Source organism: Balaenoptera borealis (genome assembly GCF_965194805.1).
Source record: "Balaenoptera borealis genome assembly, chromosome: 7".
Lineage (NCBI taxonomy): Eukaryota > Metazoa > Chordata > Mammalia > Artiodactyla > Balaenopteridae > Balaenoptera > Balaenoptera borealis.
The window spans coordinates 25,381,714-25,399,214 of record NC_138864.1 but is presented as its reverse complement, the minus strand read 5'-3'; the positions used below and the strand labels follow the sequence as shown (position 1 = coordinate 25,399,214).

The 17,501-nt window shown below is 36.2% G+C and overlaps 1 protein-coding gene and 1 long non-coding RNA gene across 8 annotated transcripts in view; one reads left to right on the top strand and one right to left on the bottom strand.

Moving 5' to 3' along the window:
* The window catches only part of LOC309632178, a 48,363-nt gene extending 37,257 nt beyond the window's left edge, over window positions 1–11,106 (bottom strand). Inside the window, exon 1 of the long non-coding RNA XR_014246772.1 lies at window positions 214–11,106. This is a non-coding gene — a long non-coding RNA (uncharacterized lncRNA). The remainder of the gene's footprint in view (window positions 1–213) is intronic.
* MAGI2 (membrane associated guanylate kinase, WW and PDZ domain containing 2) overlaps window positions 1–17,501 on the top strand; it is a 1,331,631-nt gene that overhangs the window by 948,808 nt on the left and 365,322 nt on the right. For 2 of the 7 annotated variants that reach the window (XM_082399313.1, XM_082399311.1), the window contains exon 7: window positions 14,901–14,972. The exons of the other annotated variants lie outside the window; for them this stretch is intronic. In XM_082399313.1, the coding sequence (XP_082255439.1) occupies window positions 14,901–14,972 (72 nt within the window). The remainder of the gene's footprint in view (window positions 1–14,900; window positions 14,973–17,501) is intronic. 7 annotated transcript variants of the gene reach the window in all.

Below are 17,501 nucleotides of genomic sequence, written 5' to 3'. Positions count from 1 at the left end.
GACCACTCTTCATCGCGGTGCGCGGGCCTCTCACCGTCGCGGCCTCTCTTGTTGCAGAGCACAGGCTCCAGACGCGCAGGCTCAATAGTTGTGGCTCACGGGCCTAGTTGCTCCGCGGCATGTGGGATCCTCCCAGACCAGGGCTCGAACCCGTGTCCCCTGCACTGGCAGGCAGACTCTCAACCACTGCGCCACCAGGGAAGCCCCTTTAACCTGTGTTCTAAAGCCAAATGCAAGTCACTTACTTGCAAAACCTGGGAGTGCAGGGCTGAGTCTGCCCAAATTCTATAAACAACAAGTAAAGTATATTTCTACCTCTTCCATGCTAAAGGAAAAAGTTTGCATGCACATGTGTGTGTGTGTATGTGTGTGTGTGTAGTACGTGCACCCACATGCATATGTATGTATTGAGTGGATGCATGCATGTGTGTGTTTTCAGAAAGAAAAACAACCTTCTGTTTTACTGCTATTTTCCTTCCTTTAGACTTTTAGAATTAGAAGTTAATGAACTTTTTCTGTTAATAAAAGTTATACATATTTTGTATGAAAATTGAGAAAATTGAGAAGTGCAAAGAATAAAATTAAATTCAACCACAATATTACAATTCAGAAAAAACTATTCTTAAATTTTAGTGTATTTCCTTCCAGTCTTTTCTCTGTGTGTATACTTTTTGGTGATTGTGTTAAACACCAAATTAGACAATTATTCTGGATATGCTGTTTGCTATTCTGCTTTTTTGCGTGTAATAATATATATTTACATATTATATTCTTTTCCCCCACGCCACTAAATATTTTGCATAATGTGAATGGTATTTTATCATATTCAATTTAACCAGTCCCTTATTTATAGGCATTTATGTGGTTTCCAACTTATTAAAGTAAAGCTTCACTCTTGGGCATCAATCTTTCCACACATCAATTGCCTTCTAGGAATGGAATACTGAAGGAAAAGGTGCCCAAATTTGTACCAATGGGAAATGCCTTTGCTATTATTTGTGTAGCTTCTTACTAAAAGTCTATGATGTATGACTCACCAATCCTGCTACGGGTCATATACCCTGAGAAAACCATAATTCAAAAAGAGTCATGTACCACAATGTTCATTGCAGCTCTATTTACAATAGCCAGGACATGGAAGCAACCTAACTGTCCTTTGACAGATGAATGGATAAAGAAGATGTGGCACACATATACAATGGAATATTACTCAGCCATGAAAAGAAATGAAATTGAGTTATTTGTAGTGAGGTGGATGGACCTAGAGTCTATCATACAGAGTGAAGTAAGTCAGAAAGAGAAAAACAAATACCATATGCTAACACATGTATATGGAATCTTAAAAAAAAAAAAAAGGTTATGAAGAGCCTAGGGGCAGGACAGGAATAAAGATGCAGACATAGAGAATGGACTTGAGGCCACAGGGAGGAGGAAGGGTAAGCTGGGACGAAGTGAGAGAGTGGAATGGACATATATACACTACCAAATGTAAAATAGATAGCTAGTGGGAAGTAGCCACATAGCACAGGAAGATCAGCTCTGTGCTTTGTGACCACGTAGAGGGGTGGGATAGGGAGGGTGGGAGGGAGACGCAAGAGGGAGGAGATATGGGGATGTATGTATACGTATAGCTGATTCACTTTGTTATACAGCAGAAACTCACACAACACTGTAAAGCAATTATACGCCAATAAAAATGTTAAATAAATAAATAAATTAAATAAAAGCATGTACAAATTTAGTGTAAATAAATTTTCTTGTTACATTAAAAAAAAAAGTCTCTGATGGCTGGAATATGTTCCCATTGACTTTAAAAAGTGCTGTATAAATTTATTATTTATAACAGCCAGATAATCTTTGATTGTGTCAAAGCACAACACAGATTCTGAGTAAAAGTTATAATAAGTCCTCAGCCTCCTGCGATCTTGCTTTCTCCACATTCCACTGAAACTTTTACAAGGCTCTAATTGGCCCTCTGGAATCGCAGCATCCAAAGCTTCCTACTCTTCCTTGCTCTGTGTAACATGTGACAGTATTGATCTTGTGACCAACACCTTACTTGCAAGCTCCCACCCATTCTCTCCTGGTGTTCCTCCTACCTCTGAACTGTTTCATCTTCTTGTGCTGGTTCAACCTCCCTTGCCTTCTCTTTTAAAGCTACACATGCTCCCCTGAGCTCTCCCAGCCACCCTCATTGTCTCAGCTGCTCCTTCTACGACTCTCAAATTTATGTTTCCAGAGAAAAATTATTTTTGAACTTCAGAATCACACTTCCAATTGCTTATTAGGCATTTCCACTAATGGCATCTCAGCGTCAGTATGTGCACAGCTGAACTGATCCTCTTCTCCCATTCTTCTTCACCCAAACTTCGAATGTTCCTCTAATGTTGTGTTGATTGGATAACCATATTTCATAAGGTTCTAAGTGGAAGTCTGCATATTTGTAAACTATAAATGAACCTGGATAACTTCAGACACCATTTTCTTCCACGAATGTATTAAATCTTTTGTCAAATTCAGTTGACTTAAATTATGTATCAAGCCAGTATCATTTGTTTGGGCATATAAATTGGTCCTTACACAGATCAAAGACCTAAAATGTTTAAGTTCTAAACCTAAAATGTTTAAATTCTAAACCTCTAAGAGAGGACCCTTAAAAAACTATCTAGTCCGATTTTTCTCATTTCATGTATAGGAAAACTGACTTTATCAAAATTATACAGCTACCTGTTGGCAATCTAGCACCAAAAGAGACCCAGATAACAGTGACTTTTCCTGTAAGTCCTGCCTCCCTCTGTGTGCAGAATAAAATTATTGACATATTAAAATGTTCTTATTATTTGAGAAGGTTTTCAGTCTCTAAAGGAAGAAAGAATGTGGCGATGGTGGTTAGCAACCTTTTAAAAACATGTATATGCTCATATTTTAGGCTTCAAAAATTGAAAATTTGTGAACAATCAAGAGAAACATTGGGCTTAATTTCATATTTGTGGTATTTCTGCAAATGGATGGTCTTGTAAAACGATTTAGGTTTAAAAAGCTTGAAAAAAGTGTTTTCTCTCTCAGATAAAAAAACTGTTATCAATATTTTGGAAGTTTTTTTTTTTTTTTTAACATGTAGACCTTTGATGATTTCCAGTTGCCTATAAGATAAAGTCTTAGCTCTTAATCACATACAAAATACCTACCATCTACCCCTAATCTAATGTTGTAGTTTGATCCTCTGTCACTCTCCCTCTTTCCTCACAACAGGAACCTGCTCCAGTCACATTAAGCTCTTTGCCATTTTCCAAAATAACATTTCACACCCCACTAATGCTTGTCATGCTAGTTCCTTTATTTTTTTAATTTTTAATTCATATTGGAGTATAGTTGATTAACAATGTTGTGTTAGTTTCAGGTGTACAGTAGAGTGATTCAGTTATACGTATACATGTATCTATTCTTTTTCAAATTCTTTTCCCATTATGGTTATTACAGAATATTGAGCAGAGTTCCCTGTGCTCTGCAGTCCTTGTTGGTTATCTATTTTAAATATAGCAATGTGTACATGTCAATCCCAAACTCCCAATCTTTCCCTCCCTCCTCCACCCTTCCCCCCCAGTAACCGTAAGTTTGTTCTCTAAGTCCGTGAGTCTGTTTCTGTTTTCTAAATAAGTTCGTTTGTATCATTTTTTTTAGATTCTGCATATAAGCAATATCATATGATATGTATCTTTCTTTGTCTGACTTACTTCACTTAATATGATCATCTGCAGGTCCATCCATGTTGCTGCAAGTGGCATTATTTCATTCTTTTTAATGGCTGAGTAATATTTCACTGTATATATGTACCACATCTTCTTTATCCATTCATCTGTTGTTGGACACTTAGGTTGCTTCCATGTCTTGGCTATTGTAAACAGTGCTGCAATGAACATTAAGGTGCATGTATCCTTTTGAACCATGTTTTTCTATGGATATATGCCCAGGAGTGGGATTGCTGGGTCGTATGGTAGCTCTACTTTTAGTTTCTTAAAGAACTTCCATACTGTTCTCCACAGTGGCTGCACCAATTTACATTCCCACCAACAGTGTAGGAGGGTTCCCTGTTATCCACACCCTCTCCAGCATTTATTATTTATAGACTTTTTGATGATGGCCATTCTGACTGGTGTGAGGTAATACCTCACTGTAGTTTTGATTTGCATTTCTCTAATAATTAGTGATGTTGAGCATCTTTTCATGTGCCTCTTGGCCATCCATATTTCTTCTGTAGAGAAATGTCTGTTAAGATCTTCTGCCCATTTTTTGCTTGGGTTGTTTGTTTTCTTGATATTGAGCCTCATGGGCTGTTTGTACGCTTTGGAGATTAATTCCCTGTCAGTTGCATCGTTTGCAAATATTTTCTCCCATTCTGTGGGTTGTCTTTTCATTCTGTATATAGTTTCCTTTGCTGTGCAAAAGCTTTTGAGTTTAATTAGGTCCCATTTGTTTATTTTGGTTTTTATTTCCATTACTCTAGGAGACAGATCAAAAAAGATATTGCTGTGATTTATGTCAGAGTGTTCTGCCTATATCTTCCTCTAAGAGTTTTATAGTGTCCGGCCTTACATTTAGGTCTTTAATTCATTTTTATTTTTGTCTATGGTATTAAAGAATGTTCTCATTTCATTTTTTTTTTTTTTACATATAGCTGTCCAGTTTTCCCAGCACCATTTACTGAAGAGACTGTCTTTTCCCCATTATATAGTCTTGCCTCCTTTGTTGTAGGTTAATTGACCATAGGTGCGTGGGTTTATTTCTGGGCTTTCTATCCTGCTCCATTGATATATATTTCTGTTTTTGTACCAGTACCATACTGTTTTGATGACTGTAGCTTTGTAGTATAGTCTAAAGTCAGGAAGCCTGATTCCTCCAGCTCCATTTTTCTTTCTAAGATTGCTTTGGCTATTCGGGGTCTTTTGTGTCTCCATATAAATTTTAAGATTTTTTTTTTGTTCTAGTTATGTGGAAAATGCCATTGGTAATTTGATAGGGATTACACTGACTCTGTAGATTGCCTTGGGTAGTATAATCATTTTGACAATATTGATTCTTCCAGTCCAAGAGCACGGTATATCTTTCCATCTGTTTGTGTCATCTTCTATTTCTTTTATCAGCATCTTATAGTTGTTGGAGTACAGGACTTTTGCCTCCTTAAGTAGGTTTATTCCTAGGTATTTTATTCTTTTTGATGTGATGGCACATGGGTTTGTTTCTTTAATTTCTCTTTCTGATCTTTCATTGTTAGTATATAGAAGTGCAACATTTCACACCACACTAATGCTTGTCATTCTAGTTCCTTTATTTTGCATTCCCTGTCTTCCCATTCTCATCCCTCCTCCCTGGCATCCAAACTCCAGCTCATTCTCTTTAGCATAGTTCAAATGTCACCCATTGCCTCCGCTATGAAGACTCCAGAGTTCCTCAGACAAAAGGAATCCTACCCTCTTGTGATCCCCAAGCACCCTGACCATTCCTGTCAACTTTATTAGGGACAATTGCTTGCCCGTCTCTCTGCTGCTCCCACCTCTTGACCATAGGCTGTGAACTTCTGGTCAAAGGTTCAAATGTTCAAAGGTTGCAGCTCCAGCACCTAGGGCCAAAGCTAACCCATGATCTTATTAAAGGATCTATTGCTCAAGGAATTCTGAAATGGCTCTTTTCACTGAATATACAAAGTTTATTTTATCAATGAATAAAAGAGGAGGCTTCTTAGATCTCACTTAGTTTAGTTCTAATAATTTTGTAGATTTGAAAGCAATAAATGCATTGTTCTCTCTCAATGCCTTTAAGTCACCTTGACAATGACCCACACCCACTTAAGATTTGATTACAATAGAGAAAATAGCTTCAAATTCCTAGTCTTAGGACCAAGACATATATTATAATTTTTAAAATATAATATTATAATTTGCAGCACAATATAATAATTACAAATGTCAGATATATTATATTCCCCCTGCATAAAGAGTTTTATTATCTCTATGTTTTTGATCAAATACTGCCTAGTCATCATCCTACCCGGTCTTCTCTCCCACAGAATCTGCCATAATTCTTCATTCACTTTTATTTTCCTCATGCAGTGATTCTGTTACAGTCCTATTCTTCTTTCCCTGAGCTTTGTAGCCTGTTCACTTTACAGAAGGACCATTCATTATCCATCATGTACTTATTCTGGATTCATTTATTTATTCATTCAACAAATGCATATTGAACATCAACTAAGTAGCAGGAATCAAATGGAAAAGTGTCCATAGTTACTGAATGAAACTAATTTTTTAAGCAAATGTATTTAGAATCCACACTCTGGGGAAAAAAAGAAAAAAGGACAATGCTAATGCTGCCATGGGAACAAAGATGAAAAAACACAATCCTTGCCTTCTAGGATCTTTTATTCTAAGAGGAAGAAAAACATGTTGACAAATGTAAGCAGCGCCATGGAGAACCAAGTTGTTCATTCTGGTGACTTTGCATTGCAGATTTAAATTTTTAGTTTTCTATCAATTTTACTACTGGTTCTAAGTATAAATTTTTGATAACAGGGTCCATTTTTAATCTCACTTATTCTACTTCCAACTACTTTCTTACATTTCAATTTCTATTGCACTTATACCTACATTACACGTTTTAATGCATTTTGCTTTTAAATTGTGGAAGCAGCAGGGTGTGAAGCACAAAGTAAAAGCACCACTGGCTTCCCTTCCTGTTGTCTTTACTCGCCTGTCGACCCTGGACTCAGTCCATCAGCTTCCCTTCTGCATATAATATATGTTGCATTAACTGAGGATTCTCCTTCCAGGATCCCAGTGCAACAGAGATTACAAATTTGTAAAACTTACAAGAAAATTTAGTTCTTTCAATAGTAATGGGCCACAGACTGGGGTCAGAGCAAGACAGAGGAGCATATGCAAAGAATTCTTCAAGAAGTAGGTAACTAAATCTGTATCTCATCTAAACACATACTACTATTTTATGATAGCTTTCTGTCATACATTTTCTCAGTTAACAGATATTCAAAATAAAATTTGTAAACATGGACGTTAAGAAAGTGTTTGATCCTAAAAAATATTCTTGTTCACAAAAAGGTTGAGAACCATTCTGTGTATACAGGTCTTTGTTCAAACAGTAAACAGATTAGACTTGATGGTTTTATTTTCTTCACTGACCCTACTACTTAGTTCTTCAAAGTTAATTAAATTTGAGTAATCTTTTTTTCTGAAGTTCCTGAAGTATAGTGGAAAAGCACTGGCTTTGGAATCTGATGGTCTTGTATTTAAATTACTGCTGTGTGAGTTTAGGCAAGTTCCCTAACTTCTGCTGGCCTTAGTTTCCTCATCTATAAAACCAGAGTAATTTTTCCTTCATTCATTCAGGTATTTGTTCTTTCATTCAACAGAAATTTATTGAGCATGCTTTGCACTAGAAATAATGCTCAATGCTAGGGTTATAAAAATAAAGAATAAAAAAACAACACAGGACCCCAGCCCTCATGGTTGGGATATAGACAGATATAGACAGACAAATTGTAATACATCATGATAAGTACTATCATTGAGAAGTACTATAAAAACACATATTTTTAGATTTATTTTTCTGGAATCAGCTTCACACATTAAAAGCCTAGGAAGAAACCAAACACTACTGAAATTCTAGCCTTGCAATACCACATATTACACTATCATTGCAAACTTTGTAACACCATAGGGGATAGGTCTATAAAACATAATATTAGTTTAAAATTCCAGAGCTTCCCTGGTGGTGTAGTGGTTAAGAATCTGCCTGCCAATGCAGGGGACACGGGTTCGAGCACTGGTCCAGGAAGATCCCACATGCCGCAGAGCAACTAAACCCGTGCACCACAGCTACTGAGCCTGTGCTCTAGAGCCCGTGAAACACAACTACTGAAGCCCGCATGCCTAGAGCCCGTGCTCCACAACAAGAGAAGCCACCAAGAAACCCACGCACCACAGCGAAGAGTAGCCCCCACTCGCCGCAACTAGAGATAGCCTGTGCACAGCAACAAAGACTCAACTCAGCCAAAAATAAATAAATAAATAAATTTATAAAATTCCAAACACATAAATTGGAAGAAAGAATAGGGCTTACACACACACACAGAGAGATAACAGCGTTGAGCACTGCTAGACTTCTCAAGTAATACACAGTAGTGATACAGACAGGTATGTGAACAACTAAATTTAATATAATAGAATCTTTGTAAGATAAAACATGCTATAGAAGTAGAAACAATGATTCTGTCGAATGTGGGAGGGTTGGAATCGGGATAAAGGTATAGAAGAGGGGAACATTTGCAGTCTAGGTGATGAACAGGACTCAACAAGACAAGGCAGGAAGCACACTGAAAACAGCTATATTTTTAACTCTATTATCTATGAAGGAGAGAAAATGAGAGTGAAGGAAGGAATGTGTTGTAACTAATTACTCATATTTACACCCCACTATGTGTTATACTTATCTCAGTCCCATGCTATAGATATTATTGGCTCCATCTTTACAGATGAGGAAATAATACAACTTAAATTCTATGAAATTTAAAATAAACTACCGTAACATCTGTTTTTTCATTAATTTCTTCTGTAATAAATATCACCCATTAAAAGCAGTAAAAATGCATGAACAGTATCTTCCTCAAGTTAAAAGTGAAGCAAGAAATGTAAAAGAATAAAAATGAGATTAACAAAACTTCAGAATATAAAGGAAAGCATAGAAGCACTTACATAGAAAGACTATGTAAAAAGATAAATGGGCAAAAGACACAATAGTTAATTCAAAAAAAAGAGAGAAATTTAAATGTCTAATAAACATATGAAAAAATATTTACCTGAGCTATTTTCAAAGAAATGCAAATTAAAATACGGACGAATTTCATCTTGAGTTTGCAAGGAATTGAAAGACTGCAAGCCTCAATACCTATGGCAAGTTCAAGGTTGCTGATGCATATTGATGATTCCCAACTGCTTGAGGATCAATCTGTCCTTCCATTTGATTTTCCCCATACTACAGATCCATCCTAAAATATACTGGTTTTTTTGTTTTTGCTTTTTAGTCTCTAGGGAACTTTGTTACTATTCCTTGAGGAGACTAAAAGCATCCTAGGTTTTCACAAAACCAAGACTCCTGAGAGTTAGAATAAAATGTTATTTTTTAAATGAATGGAAATAAGAAAACATTCTAGATGGCAGATGACTGGGGAATTGCCATGTAAGAACTTAGAGTTATAAAATAAATATACAGAAAAATATGTCTACTTTTCTGAGTCTCATGCTCTGGTTTACATTTCACTATGACAGTAATAAAGATAAGACCTTCAGAAAGAAATGACTTACATCATGTTGAACAGCAGGACGTCAAGGAGAATGATGTGCATGTTATTGGGGAGATTGAGGGAAATAACATATATCAACTTAAATCTTGTTTTCCTAAACCAGAGAAATGCCCAGAAGACTATTTAAATATGAATTCCCAATAACTTAGCTCTACCAAGGAAAAATATTTCTCCCAATTGTGTAGAGATGATGACATCATGTGTCATTTCCAACCTAAAAATAGCATGATGGACCCAGATCTCATTAATAGGCTAAATTTACCTCTAACTAAAACTAGTCACCATGATAATTAAACCACCTACATGAACCTAATTGTCTCTAGACCGTTATTTCTTTTATTAAGAAATTGTGTGAAATAAAAACATAAGATCTGATTATACATTTAGGTTGTTTTTATTTCACTCTACTCATTTTCACAGTCCTGATAACAACTGATTAAAAAATCAGACCTGAACACTAAATTAATTTTAGTTCAATAAAAACTGACAACATATTATAATCAATTTTACGAGAGATGATTTGGGCTAAATTTAGTGAAAACGACTGAAGTAAGTAGATAATGGAGTATTTATCTTTGTTGGAAGAGAAACCTAGGTAGCAAGACTTTTAGCTGCTGCTGAGAAGTTTTAACCAGGAAGCCGCGAGTCACAATGGACCCTTGTGTTTCTAATTGCCCTTATTAACAGAAGAAAAAGGAGCACAAGATTTTCTCTGGAGAAACTTAGACAACCTGCTGTTTCCAGATAAGCTAGATGGTATTGGTCAATACATTTTATATCTACAAGTTAGGTTTTATCATCAGAAGAATAATGATAAATCAGAAAACTAGCAAACCAAATGCATTCAGGCATTTCTTTATGAACAAAATGTGGATGTTACATTCTTTTCTACTTAAAAGAGGAAAACTGACAAACTGAATGTGTTCCTAGATGGTTTTTGTTTTGTATTGTTTTGTTTTGTTTTTTTAACGTCAGAGTTCTAAATCTTAAATACCTACTTATCTGATGAACAATAATCAAACTTTATTCATGTGTTTGTATTTTTATCTGTTGTAAATATTATGGCATTGTTTTTGTAAATTAGTAGCTCTATTGATGCAAGCAGTTATTCTTACCAGAATATCAACACTTAGCATTCTATAGTTGAAATCCTGCTGTTATGTTCAAAAAAGTTCTCATGCATTTTACATCATATAACAGGATGATTTCTCCACTTGACAGAGGAATTTTCCAACCTTGAGCATTTTATATATGGCATTAAGTTCAAAAGGTCTTTTTCTCCGTTTGTGTCTATGTGTGTGTGTGTGCACACACGTGCATGTGTGTGTGTTCATGCATGTGTGTGTGTATGTGTGTGTGTGTGTGTTGTTCAGGGTGAAGAATGAGAGTATTTTTTCATTGAATTATTCTTTAATTTTTTTTTTTTTTAGGTCTCTAATCCATTTTTTTGTTTTTGAATTTTTAAATTTTATTTTATTTATTTTTTTATACAGCAGGTTCTTATTAGTCATCGATTTTATACACATCAGTGTATACATGTCAATCCCAATCGCCCGATTCATCACACCACCCCCCAACCCCCCCGCCGCTTCCCCCCACCTTGGTGTCCATACATTTGTTCCCTACATCTGTGTCTCAATTTCTGCCCTGCAAACCGGTTCATCTGTACCATTTTTCTAGGTTCCACATATATGTGTTAATATACGATATTTGTTTTTCTCTTTCTGACTTACTTCACTCTGCCAATTAGATCTATCTGGTCTATTGTGACATTTAAAGCTTCTGTTTCCTTATTTATTTTCACTTTGGATGATCTGTCCATTGGTGTAAGTGAGGTGTTAAAGTCCCCCACTATTATTGTGTTACTGTCGATCTCCTCTTTTATAGCTGTTAGCAGTTGCCTTATGTATTGAGGTGCTTGTATGTTGGGTGCATATATATTTATAATTGTTTTATCTTCTTCTTGGATTGATCCCTTGATCATTATGTAGTGTCCTTCCTTGTCTCTTGTAACATACTTTATTTTAAAGTCTATTTTATCTGATATGAGTATTGCTACTCCAGCTTTCTTTTAGTTTCCGTTTGCATGGAATATCTTTTTCCATCCCCTCACTTTCAGTCTGTATGTGTCCCTAGGTCTGAAGTGGGTCTCTTGTAGATGGCATATAGATGGGTCTTGTTTTTGTATACATTCAGCAAGCCTGTGTCTTTTGGTTGGAGGATTTAATCCATTCACGTTTAAGGTAATTATCAATATGTATGTTCCTATGACCATTTTTTAAATTGTTTTGGGTTTGTTTTTGTAGGTCCTTTTCTTCTCTTGTATTTCCCACTTAGAGAAGTTCCTTTAGCGTTTGTTGTATACCTGGTTTGGTGGTGCTGAATTCTCTTAGCTTTTGCTTGTCTGTAAAGCTTTTGATTTCTCCATGGAATCTGAATGAGATTCTTGCTGGGTAGAGTAATCTTGGTTGTAGGTTCTTCCCTGTCATCACTTTAAGTATATCATGCCACTCCCTTCTGGCTTGTAGAGTTTCTGCTGAGAAGTCAACTGTTAACCTTATGAGAGTTCCTTTGTATGTTATTTGTCGTTTTTCCCTTGCTGCTTTCAATAATTTGTCTTTGTCTTTAATTTTTGCCAATTTGTTTACTATGTATCTCGGCATGTTTCTTCTTGGGTTTATCCTGTATGGGACTTGCTGTGCTTCCTGGACTTGGGTGGCTATTTCCTTTCCCATGTTAGGGAAGTTTTTGACTCTAATCTCTTCAAATATTTTCTCTGGTCCTTTCTCTCTCTCTTCTCCTTCAGGGACCCCTCTAATGCGAATGTTGTTGCATTTAATGTTGTCCCAGAGGTCTCTTAGGCTGTCTTCATTTCTTTTCATTCTTTTTTCTTTATTCTGTTCCACAGCAGTGAATTCCACCATTCTGTCTTCCAGGTCACTTATCCGTTCTTCTGCCTCAGTTATTCTGCTATTGGTTCCGTCTAGTGTAGTTTTCATTTCAGTTATTGTATTGTTCATCTCTGTTTGCTTGTTCTTTAATTCTTCTAGGTCTTTGTTAAACATTTCTTGCATCTTCTCGATCTTTGCCTCCATTCTTTTTCCAAGGTCCTGGATCATCTTCACTATCATTATTCTGAATTATTTTTCTGGAAGGTTGCCTATTTCCACTGCATTTAGTTGTTTTTCTGGGGTTTTATCTTGTTCCTTCATCTGGTACATGGCCCTCTGCCTTTTCATCTTGTCTATCTTTCTGTGAATGTGGTTTTCCTTCCACAGGTTGCAGAATTGTAGTTCTTCTTGCTTCTGCTCTCTGCTCTCTAGTGGATGAGGCTATCTAAGAGGCTTGTGCAAGTTTCCTGATGGGACGGACTGGTGGTGGGTCTCTTTCATATTGTTGACTGAAGAAAAAATGCACAACATGAGAGTTGTGACAGTTAAGAGAGTTAAGTTTTATTGGGGGCAAAAAGAGGACTATAGCCCAGGAGATAGCATCTGAGATAGCTTTGAGGAACTGCTCAGAGGAACAAAGAGGTAAAGGGGTTGTATATATGTGATTTTAGTGAAGGGGGACACATGCAATCAAGCACACATTTTGGCAGAAGGTTGCTGCTAGTCACAAGGAGCAGATGTCTTTGTTAACAATTTTAGTGCTTTTCTAAATATGGGAAGATGAAAGAAATTTAGCTCATAAAATCTTCTCCTGAAAATATCTGACTATCTTAAGACCTGTTTTGCCAGTTTTTCCCAGAGCACAGAGTGCCTCATTCCTGATCTGCACCTTGAACTTCCTTCAGGGTGTGTTGAAAGTCAGCAACTGCAGTGGCTAGTGACTTAATTCTTGTAGAGGCAGATGGCAAATAACAATATTTAATTGGCAATATTATCCAATTACCTAAATTTTCATTTTCTACTCTCTGATTATGTTTGTTCTTCAGTGTATCTATCATTTACTACCTCTGTCATGAATATCCATTTCAATTACATTTATTCTAAATCTCATATTTAAAAGAAGACTTTTACTGGCTTAAAAGTAACTGGAAAGTATTGCCTGATATCAAGAGAATAAACAATTAAGGAAGATGAGAAAACAGATCAGTCCACTGCCAAAGAAATATTGCACCAGACAGAGCTAACAGTTAAACAGGCAAGGAAGACTTGTTCAAGGCTATTGCAATAGGGAAGAGAGATTGAACTCAACTCCCCAAACAAAAAGCAGGAGGATTTTTAAATGCTGGGGTACGTGAATGGAAAATACTGGAGGACTGTGGGAGTGAGCGGAATGGAGAAGTTTGGTCAAAATGGTTAGGCCATCTGTGTTTGCTAATTGACACTTACCAAAGTTAGGCTCCTACCCTCCCACAAAGACTGGGAGATAGGTGTGGTATCTTTCTTGATGTTTACATTTCAAAGAGATGGCTCCCAGGTCCTTGAGAAAGATATTCCTGGGTTGTAGAAGACTCATATCTTGAAGAGGCAGAGAAAGAAATTACAGTTGCAAGTTTCTAAAGTGATAGCTCTAAGAAAAGGGAGGTCAGGGGCCCACAATCAGAAAGAAACCCTTCTTAAGTTTAGGTAAGCTGAGGGGGGATGCTAAGGCCATCTCAGTCACCATGATATTATAAAAGTTCCAGATAATCAAACAAGAGATGGTAAACTAATAGTTAACAAGGTATTTTCTAGACAAGCAATGTTATAAGCACAGGTAATAATGAGAGTAAAGTCAAATTCAGAGGTGCAACTTTAATAAGCATCCTTCTGACCCTGACATGAAATCAGCAGTAGTACCTCAAGTCATTTCAAGCATTCTTCTTGTAATACCTGAGTCAACTGAGTTAACACTGCTATTTCACTTTCTGAGTTGTCTTTGATCGTGGATAATTTGATTCAATTTGACATTCCTTTGAAGAATCTTCTACCTGATTATAGCATGTAGATAGCCAGTTTCTATTCTTGGCTTTTTCTCACACAGCACACATACTCACACATGCAATTCAGCTTCACAGAGGATTTACACCTCCTTTTTCCCCTTCTTTGATATATACTTAAGCCCTGTATATTTCATAGACAATGTTTAATTTTTAGTTTAGGATGCTACCCAATATCTTTAACAGATGTGAATGTAATAATCCTAGTCCTCTATAAATTAGAAATAGAAGAGAACAGACAATATAATATGTTGCCCTCTACTTATTTTTAAGACTTTTTAATATTTGGAAACTTATCTGTAACTGGATGGAACCCATTCCTGCTATGGAGATAGAAATGTGACCATTGTCAGTCTTTTACATAGAAGTGAAGTCATGTGACAGATGAAACTGGAGTCATTATCTTGTTGATTGCTATATCTCAGCCTTGTAAGTTAGTAAATGTTCAAAAAATTTTTAGTCTTGTTCCAGAGACTGAGCCCTAACCAAATCTTCTGTGTGTTCGTGGAAGATTAGTTCTTTAGGTCAACCTTATCTCTAAGTTCTTGCCCACCAAACTGTTGCTCTCACTCACATTTCACTTTCCATGGCTGTTCTTTCCAGGTCAGCCCAGATATGGAACTCAACCCTTACTCCTTGGTCTTCTTAGGAATTTCTCACATAAGGCATTACCAGGTAATGTTAACAGAATATGTTAACAGAATTTATTGATGGTTTGGGCAATGTAAGACTGTGTGTCTGCCTGTGTGTGCAGAAATTTTAAATATAATATTAAATGTTTTTATTTTTACAATTACTTTGGCGACCTTGACATCAGTGTGCTTTCATAGGCTTAATCTCCCTCTGCCTGTTCTTTTCTCTTCCTTACATTTATCTTCATTCTGTGTGTAGAACTGTTTAGCTTTTCTTTTCTTTTTTTTTTTTAATGGTCTCCCTTTAAAATAGTAAAGTTCCTAGGACCTTACTTTTTTTTTACAACCAAACAATCATCAAGGTATTTTCCTGAATATAAACGTTCTCATGAAAAATCTGTTGCCACCTATTAAAATAACTATTTCCATCTCTTTCCACCATTTTATATCTTAGGTTATTAAGGTCTAGAATGTCATGCTCAACATTCTTTAAATTCACATCAAATTCATTGTACCTAAAAGTTGAATTACTAACTAGGAAGCTAAGTGAAAATATTTGTCATTTATTTAGTGTATCTCTTTGACCAACACTGAGCTAATCAAGAAACATAATAGTCAGAGTTCTTTCTCTTAGGGCCAAGAACAGAGATTTAACCTAACCCTCTGTTCTTTTCTTTCCTGGATTCTATATGTCTTGAACCTATCAGACCACACATAACCCTTTTCACTTAAACATAGTTTCATAACATTTTATATTTCTCTCATTCATTCAATCAATAAGAGACCATTTACTTTGCATATCAAGACAACATGGAGCCCAAGTGAAGCTTAGATCAAGTAAGCAAGAAAATAAATAGTAAATTTTCATATAGTAACAAATGCTGATAAAATAAGGTAGGGTACTGGATAAAGTGAAAGGAAGCTATTTTAGATAGTATGGTCAGGCCCTCTGAAGCATGTGATATTTGAGATTTGAATTATGAGGATCCAGCTATGAAAATATCTAAGGAAGAACATACCAGGTAAAGAAAAGGGCAGAAGTAAAAGCCCTAAATTAGGACTTGGCTTAACACATTCAGGAATGGCAAGGGAAACAAAACAAAACAAAACCACCACTTTGGCTCAAGTATAGAGAACAGAGAGGAGAATGGTAGGACCTGAAGTCAGAGAGGTTGGCAGGAATGGAAGGCCTGGAGGTCCTGAAATGGAATTTGGATTTTTTCCTAAATCACATTGGAGAGTATTTTTTTAATGGGGTATGAGTTTATCTGACTTGTTCTTTTCGTAAATCGCTTTGCTGTGTGGAGATTATATTTTATATTGGTTATCTTAAAACTTAAAGAGTCATCTTAAAACTGTTGGTATACTACCTCCAAATTACCTTGTAGTCTAATTTATTCAATTTATGTTTCTTGAATACCTGCTCTTTTCCTGGCACTGGGCTAGACCTGGAGATTCAACAGTGACAAGGATATGAACAAGAACACACAGCCTCACAGAAAAAGTTTTTGTTCTGTTTTCCATAGACAGTTAATATTGTCCACATGCTCTGCATTCTTATTAGAACCAGTATGACCTTTTTTTCTGGATCTTGGTTATTATCTGTTTTTAGTGCTATACTGTATTCCTCCATCCACTTCATACAAAATAAGTGTTTAAGAATGTATTTGCATTTTCGTCATATTCTTGGAATTCTTTTCAATTTTGTACATCTCCCAAGTTCTTTTTAGTAGGAAAACTGAATTCATTATAGGACATAGAAAAATAATAGCACCTGTGTAAAACTTTTTCTCTGAAGACCGGTATCTAAGTTAATTCAAGGTTGGAAATATATTAAGTAAACTAGGAAAATATCTATAATGCTAGATCACGAAACAGAGTTTTGTGTTCTGTGTTGGGTCACTTCTATCTCTTCCCTGTACTGAACTGCAAAAGTGCAGCGAGTACAGACTGCCCCTCAGAGTGCCGGTCAAATGCCTGATTACTTGTGGATGTTGCCTGACCTCGGGGAGTTGGGTGATGAAGATGAGGGAATTTTTTGAGCAGAGCACTGGGAAAGAAGCCAAAAGCTCAAGGAAACACCAACTTTCTGTTAAGGTCGAATCTCAGTAAGCATGAAGCTGGAGCTTTCTCTGCACTTTTGACCATTTGTCTTGCTTCCCCTCTTCCCTTCTCTCTTCATTGGACTTTAAAATTTTAAAGATTTTTCTCAGTCTGTTTATCTCACAATCTCCTATTCCCTCTATTTGATCTATACTTTTTTTTCCTGCTTTCTCTTCTGTATTTCCCGTAATGTAAGAGATACTTGCATTAAACAAGAGTCTCTAAAGGACTCTGTCTTTGAAAATCCATTTTGAAGTTGGAAGAAAGGCAAAGCAGCTTTCTGAACTTTCTTTCCTCTTGGGGCCAAGAATGTTGCTCAATAACTATTCCCCTCCCTCAAAAGAACTATCATTCTGACCATTGAACATTTGGGGAACAATTGTATATTGTGTCTTACAGATCCAACTTCACTATAGACTAAGTGCTGGTTAATGGAAATACCTTAGACCTTCTCTTACCTTTGTAAAAA